The sequence below is a fragment of the Quercus suber genome, unplaced genomic scaffold (genome assembly GCF_002906115.3).
Source record: "Quercus suber isolate HL8 unplaced genomic scaffold, Cork oak 2.0 scaffold_537, whole genome shotgun sequence".
Taxonomy (NCBI): Eukaryota; Viridiplantae; Streptophyta; class Magnoliopsida; order Fagales; family Fagaceae; genus Quercus; species Quercus suber.
The window spans coordinates 160,708-169,093 of NW_027069985.1; the positions used below are offsets into that span (position 1 = coordinate 160,708).

Here is an 8,386-nt window from a genome sequence, read left to right on the forward strand (position 1 = left end):
TTTCTGATGCAATAAAATTACAATTCATCATTCTACCATTATTTCGCACCCCAATCGGTATACACGTGTAAGGACCCATATACACGGTGACCATCCATAGTCCGTGGAGATTGGGCTTCATGATTGCACAGACATACCACTTGCATGACTCATCCATGCATTTCACACAAAGTTCGATCTTCGTCGACTTACTAATCATAAAATGTTTGTTTTCCTCAAGGGCACAAATTGTTAATGCGCGCTTCACCTCCACTTTATTGGCAAAAGTCAACCCTTTGCACAAATTTATCCACTCTCTCCAAGGAGACACAAATGGTATCTCAAAATGTGAAGGATCAACCATATTTTCTCAAGTATTTACAGAAAATAACAAGGCAGGAGGTGTGTAGGCAGGAACTGTGTTCGTAATATTTTGGACACTAATAACATTGTTTGCATCAGGTTCACTACTGTCCAATGTCTCATCATCATCAATGTCCCTCTCAAAGTCCCCAAAGTCCCCTCGTTCAATCCTCTTTTCATACTCATCTCTATCGACAAAATCTTCACCGTTAATGGCAGTAGTCTCATCAACATAGTCGTTGTCATCATCGTCGTCATCATCATCATCATCATCATCATCCTTTACATGTGTAGAATACTCATATTGAGCATCCGGAACTGTAACCTGTAAACTTGTGGTTGTTTGTTGGATTTCCTTGATACCAACTTCTGCATGCGACTCCAACTGTATGTACAACTCAATACCATTTACTTCAGGTATTCTCTCCAAATTGTCAAACATGATCTTTACATGTTTGTCTATTTTTATCGCCATATACTTGTAATTAATCCGGTACTTCAAGACTTCATGTGGCATATGATAAGTAATTTGTATGTTGTGTACAGTAGGATTCGCACACAATTCTTCTATAACTATCATCTTCAATTCATCAAGGGTCTTTAACTTACGATCAATTTGGGTATAATAGAACTTTATACCCGGCCCTTCAAATGGCAATCCCTTGTTCACATTAGCATTCTTCAGCAAACCACCGTGGTATAGGATTATATTAATTACAAGCATTGTGAACCTGTTAGACTTAAGTTACTATGTTAGTTAAAAAAAAAAAACATTTTATCTAGTCAAACTACACAAAGTACAAATTCCAATTTATTCAAAGGGTATGAATTTCATTACACATTAGTTACACATTTCAAACCGAAATTCTTTTTCCGTCATGCTAAGACTACCCATTTCATACCCAATACCCAATACCCAATACCCAATACCTAAAAAAAAAAAAAACAAAAAACAAAAAAACAAAATCCTTGTAAAAGTATACAATATTTTATCTAATTACATACCCATAACATTTACATACCCATTTCATACCCAATACAAAAAAAGCCACTTCATTACACATTCAAAGGGCACGAATTACATACCCATTTCATTACAATTCATTCGAAGGGAGTAAGTCACTCATTTGAATTTCATTACATACCCATTCAAAGGGCATGAATTACATGTAAAGATCATTACAATTCATTCACTACCCATTTCATACCCAGAACAATGAATAAAGTCAAAAACCTTGTAAGATCATGCTAAAAATAAGAGCCTAGAAATGATGAATAAAATTTTGATAACAAAAACCATGCAAATAAATACTCAAATAATTAACACTAACAAAACAAAGTTCTATAATTCACAATATTGGTATCTTAACTAAGTTATGTTAACTATCTACAAAATAAATAGTCAAACTCTTTAACCCACACCCAACAACAACTAATACCCAACTACAATGACAATCATATCAAAAACCCCTTACCCGAGATATGAATTTGTTGAGAGGGAAGAGCAATGAGAGAGGCAATATGGTGAGTGAGAGTGAGAGGCAATGCGGTGCGAGTTATGGGAGAGTGAGATAGTGAATTAGTGAGGCTGAGTGTTATGGGTGAGAGAGTGAGGGCTAATAAAATTATTATTTGTGTTTATAAAAGTTTGTAGACTAATGTGTGTATCTGTGTTTATAAAAATTTTCCTAGCGAAACTCGAGTCTATAAGACTCGAGTTCTATGCAAATGTTAATTAAATATCAAGTTTCTAATACTCAATATCTATAAGTATAAAAACGTTTTTCCCTAAGAAAATCGAGTCTTTAAGACTTGATTTTTATTTTGTAGAAAACGAGTCTTTAAGACAATCTATGTGGCATTTTAGTCCAAGTCAGCAAGTGCAAAGCAAGTTTTTAAAACTCGAGTTTTATATAGATCTCGAGTTTCTAAAACTCAAGATGCTATTTTGCTTAATCCTTTGAAACATTAGTTAACTTACTATATAGAACCCCCTTACTATACTAGTTCCCAAATTCCCTCAGAGTTAACTGGTCCCACATGAAAACCACGAAGCAGCCCACTATCCTCAATTTTCTTCAAAATTCGAGATAAAACTTCCATAATCAAGGAAAAGAAGAGGGGACAAAGGATCACCTTGTCTCAACCCATGAGAACTTCCAAAAAAGCCTGCCGGGGATCCATTCACAAGAACTGAGAAGCGAACAGTAGAAATGCAAGCCTTAATCCACTCACTCCACTTCAACCCAAAGCCCATCCCATTCAACAAATAAAGTAAGGCATCCCAATTAACATGATCATAGCCTTTTTCTATATCCAACTTACAAACTACACCCGAGGAATGACACTTCAATCTATTGTCAAGGCACTCATTCTCAATTAACATTGAGTCCAAAATTTGTCTTCCACTGACAAAGGAATTTTGAGTCTCCAAGATCAGACTGTCTAACACCACTCTCAACCAATTCGCCAACACCTTAGACAGCAACTTGTAAACACTGCCCACCAAGCTAATAGGCCAGAAATCCTTTATATTGACAACATTAGATTTCTTAGGAATTAAAGAGAGAAAACAAGCATTTAGAGACCTTTCAAAAACTGAATACTTGTGAAAATGCTTGAATACAGCCATAACATCAACCTCCACAACCCTCCAACATTTATGAAAAAATGCCATGGTGAACCTGTCCAGACCAGGGGCTTTATCCCCCACAATCTCTGCCAGAACCTGGGTGACTTATTCTTTCGAGAAATCCCTCTTAAGGGATAACCTATCATCCTCCCCAATACAAGCAAAATCCAACCCATCCACATTTAGACGCTACGTGTCTATCTTTGTATAAAGTTCCTAATAAAATTGGACCACCTGAGAACGTATAGTAGATTCATCCTCATATAATACACCATCAACCTCAATGCTGCTAATATGATTAGCTCTTCTATGAGAATTTGCTAATCTATGAAAGAAGTGTGTATTGTTATCTCTCTCCTTCACAAACAAAGCATGGGACTTTTGTCTCTAGAAAGTCTCTTCCAAGGAAGCTAAAATTTTGATCTCACCTTTAACTTGAGTTCAACGAGCTTGTTCCTCATGCGAAAGGCCCAGAATATCTTCCTTGGCATCCAAACCCAATAATTCCAATAGCAAACTCTTCTCAAAAGCCAAATCACCAAATTCGTCCTTATTCCATTTCCTTAGGTCTTTTTTAAGAGCCTTTAATTTCTGAGCCAATATAAAGCTTGGAGAACCTGTAAAGCAATAACTGTTCCACCACTATTGAACCTTTTCAACAAAACCCTCAAACTTTAACCACATGTTCTCAAACTTAAAAGCACAACACCCCCTACCCACACCACCAGTTTCCACCAAAATCGGACAATGATCAGAAATAACACGAGGAAGTACCCTCTGGGACATATTTCCAAAATGGTCCTCCCAGTCTGCAGAGACCAAAGTCTTGTCAATACGGGACATAGACTTCGGTTCAGAGTCCCTAAACGAAGTGAAAAAAGCCCCAGCTAATGGTAAATCCACTAGAGGAAAATATTCTCTGTGAAATCCAAAAAAAAGCAAACATGGCTAGGTTGAAAGAGTCACAACCAAGCCTCTCACAAGGATATCTAATAACATTGAAATCACCAAATAAAAACCAAGCCTTGTTCCATCGAGTACGCACCTTTGATAACTCCTCCCACAAAGCAGCCCTATGAAGGTCTGTGTTTGGACCATAAATGAAAGTGCAAACCCATTCAAAACCATCCAAAACACCCCTAAGAAGTACACTAACCGAGAACTAACCAACCAACACATCAATTTTCTCAACCACCCACTCTTCCTAAAGCAGCAACCCCCCCCCCCCCCCCCAAGATGTTTGAACCGCATCTAGGATAACCCAATTAGTGAAAGGACTACTTGATAAACTACGCAAGATAGTAGAATTTACCGAAGAAAGCTTAGTTTCCTAGAGACAGACTATATCGCACCTTCATTACTTAAGGAGATTCTTACAAAACTCCCTCTTTTGGGGATTATTCAAACCCTTAACATTCCCATAAAGGAGTCTTAAAGTCATTTATAACTGCCAATAGCCCCAAAACAGTTCGACGAACCTCTATAATGAGAAGAGGACCCATCGTAATTACTATGGATACTAGACCCTGAAGTTCTTTAAGACCTTTCTGATTGGGTTTAATAGGTCTTCGAACACACCCCTCGTTTACGACCTCAAGACATTCTTGTTCCAGTAGACGAAATAAAGCCACACACTGAGCTTTATGTCTGTTGAGGTGCAAAATAATTAAATAGCCACAAATAGGCCCAGAAAAGAGATGGAAAAGACTTTGGGCCCATTTCACACAAAAAAAAAAAAAGAGAGAGAGAGAGAGAATAAAGGGTGGGCTCTCACAATAAAGGAAAGAAAGGAGAAAAGAAAGAAAAGGAAAAGAGCCCAGAGGATCTGATCCAGAGGTCCACGAAGAAAAGGGCCCAAGAAAGCAGATAAAGGAAACAGCAAGCCAAAGCAAGCCCAGAAGGAAGAATTGGGTCGGGACACCCAGAAACAATACCAGAGGCAGAGGATCCCCGGACGCGTGAGGTGAAACTAAAGTAGATTTGAAGAGAGAAAAAAAAGACAAAAGGCACGCGGACCTTATAAACCAGGCACACAGTGGAAGTACAAAGCAAAGATGCAGGATATTTGGTTCCAACCATTTGAAGAAAGAGACAAGGAAAAGTACAACTGGGAAAACTGGGAAAGCTGGAGCAAAAGCCAAAACGCCTCAGGTCAACCAACGGGAAAATCTGGAAATGGGAAGCTAGCTGGGAGACTTTCATCCGGTCGCAGCAAAAAGAAAGGAACTATGAGAAAAAGGGAAACGACATGATCCTGAAGCAACCAGGCACTGAACCGGCTTTAAAGGGCAAAAGGGGAAAATCGGTAGTACCCCCAGGAGCCCGAAGCTGTGCTATAAAAAGGGGGGAAAGGAAAAGGATAGGGGATTGGATTCTGGATGCTTAGATCATTCGTCAAGGCATTCAAAGTCATTTCTCAAAAGTTTCAAAAAGATTGTAAAAGAGACTCTGTAAAACTAAAGGGAAAACAGAGGAATCTGTTCCCGGTATCCCAGAGGTAGCCACTATAGTACACGCTCGAATTCAACGAATTTAAACTTTGCAAGTCTTTGGAGCTTGAATGGCTATCAAAGTCTGTAATTTTTGAACTCATTTGAACCTTGCATCATGTCTTAGTGAGCTTTGTAATCACAATTAAAAAGAAACTAATGAAACATACCTCACTAATTAGAGGATCCCTAACATGTCCTTTGCATTATATTCCATTTATTATGCATTTCCTTTACTGTTAAATGTCATTCAATACGAATATTTTTAGTTGTTTGTAATTGTAGGAAGTTTGTTTTGTGCACCAATCTATTCTTAAAACAGCCCGTTAGCTGTGGAGAATTGATCCCAGTCCACCAAGAACCTCTCACACGGCCCAGGATCCTTGGGCCATAGTGCAAAAAAAAAAAAGCACTCTCACAATGTCATACAATAGGAAAACCCACCGTTTTTGCAAAAGCTTCTCATCATTGTGGACACCCATAGAGACTGTTCACCTTCTTCATCAACCCTGGTCAACACCTTATCCTTCACTACCTTAGGATCCCACCGAGATAGCGATGCACACTCTAGAGGACCACTCTCTTGCTCCTTACTACTAGAAACACTAGATACCGCTCCACTTTGCTCCTATGGAAGAAGCAGAAGCTCCGACCCCCCCATTTTGCAGCCTATCTACAAGCTCAACACTCGAAGACAACATACCTGTTTGGGAAGCACCACCGTCGTTAACCTCGGGATGGGACTCCGTAAAAACATCCTCCACTTCCACCTCAGACCAAGGGTCCCCCTCCCTATCCAGAGTAGATAAGAGAGAAAAATGATTTGAGTCTTCCCACTGAGGACCTTGAGCTGAATTCGACCCTGAGCCTACAAATTCAAGATACCCAGGGTGTCGTGACTCCACCGTTGTTCTCGGAGTGATGATCTCGCCTTCCCTATCGGGGTGCAAAGCCACTGGGTTGGAGGCGAGAAGCTCCGGAGCTTGATCAGGACTGGATAATGACGATTTAACTCCCGTCAGAGCCTTAGGCATCACCGATACCACTGTTGACTCCATCAGTAGCCTTGAACTCTCGCCCACCACACTCTCCCTCTAATCGCTATGCACACTCACGCCCAAACCAACAGGATAAGAAACCTCCACATGGGCCTTACCTCTTGAGTCAGCTAAATGGGCTTTGTCATGCACAGAATTGTTTTTAAAAAAACAGGCCCACTTATATTGGACTTGTGAGAAGTATGTGGGTTCATCCAAGATACCACTCGTTTTCCCCCATTTGATTTAGGCACCCTTAGTGCCAAGTCATCAGTAGTCAACTTAAACATAAACTCACGTGTGGGTCTGCCATTAATATTAGATACTATAACGACAGTTTCACCCTTCAACACGTTATGTCCCAAAATAGCTCTAGAATTTTCAAAATTCCTAAACTTCCATTGGTTACCAGTTTTGAAAAATTTCTTCCCATTTTGTCCACCGCCATTTATCAGACCACCACCAACAGCTTCATCGGAAGTCCTCCCTTCCACCCAAACAGTGTTTGAACCTGATAGGAAACTATCTAATTCTTTTGTAAACAAGCACCACCTAGACTGGTTTGAACTCGCAAGTACCATAACACAACCACGACGAGCTCCACCATAAAACACAGCTATATCCACAAAAATACCAGCCTTATTTGATCTTCCACGAAATATGAAAAACTTATTGTTTTCTCTATATCGTTTGCACAAAAAATCCTTTCCTGGAACCCAATCACAAATATCAGCAAAACATGAGAGGATCCATTTCAATCCCTTACGACTCAGCCAAACGGAACTTTTAATATTCCAATGACTTTCGTGTATAGCATAAAAATCAGCCCGCCCGCCGTCAAAAGAGAAGGAAAAGGTTTTGGAATCTATGCAAAAAGAACCTTTACTGCCCCCTCTGTTCTGAGGAAAAGGTTTAAGAGCTGTGTCAAGGAGAGGCAATATGTTAGGAAGAGGTGTAGGTGAGATTGTAGTGGTTGGTCTAGGCAATAATGATGGTTGTAAAGGCAGGTTTGATTGAGGTGGGGTGGTCAGTGAAGAAGCAGGTTTGATGGAGGTGGGGTGGTCAGTGAAGAAGTATGAGGTGGACATACAGAGTGATATAGAAAAAAACCAAAAGGTGATGGTAACGGTGATGGAAAGAATCCAGGGAATTGAGGAGGTGGCTGGTTTAAAGGCAGTGGTAGAGAGAGGAGCAGAGGAGGGAAAGGTGTTGGCTGGGGGGGAGGGGGGGGGGGGGGGGGAGAGTTACATTGGGTGTAACTTGAACCCATCTCATTATTTATATATATATATATATATATATTTAAAACAAGGTGAAGATGTGCCCATGGACAGCCATGTCCAAGCACCTAAATATAATGGAAGGAAATATAATGGCAAATATTTATATTAACAACTAATTTATAGAGAGTGAAGGGTAAACACAAATGCAGTGCATATGATCTACTCAAGCAAGTCAAACTATGGTGGCATAGATAAAGCAATTGACCAAATAACCCCAGGTTGTGCCTAATCATAACTAGCCAGGGGGGCATTATACCTTCTATAAGCTCAAACAAGAATATAACAATTAAGCGTAAATGTGATTCTATTCCCTAATTTGTCCATATCAATCTAATGTTGGTGGTATGAATTCAATTATAGAATATGACTAAATAGGCATTACTAAAAAGGAGGCATTAATCTATCACTACTAAATCCACCTAGACAGAGTAACATAAATTTCTAGAAATCACCAAGCACACTGGAGGAGAATTTTGCTCTACTTGGAAATAATTATATGATAAGCATCATACATTGGAAAATCAAGTACCATGAAGGATAACAAGAGCTCGTATTAATGCATGGGCAGGGCACCAATTATACAATGCAAAATGACACATTGCA

The 8,386-nt window shown here is 39.5% G+C and overlaps 1 protein-coding gene across 1 annotated transcript; it reads right to left on the minus strand.

Moving 5' to 3' along the window:
• Positions 1-349: 349 nt before the first annotated feature.
• Positions 350-1,066, minus strand: LOC112008269 (uncharacterized). Its single transcript, XM_024040604.2, has one exon. The coding sequence runs from the start codon at positions 1,064-1,066 to the stop codon at positions 350-352; it is 717 nt and encodes a 238-aa protein (XP_023896372.2).
• Between the last annotated feature and the right edge of the window lie 7,320 nt (positions 1,067-8,386).

Bases quoted from the DNA above. Each gene is read 5' to 3' on its own strand.
- LOC112008269 (XM_024040604.2), bottom strand. From the start codon at position 1,066: ATGCTTGTAATTAATATAATCCTATACCACGGTGGTTTGCTGAAGAAT.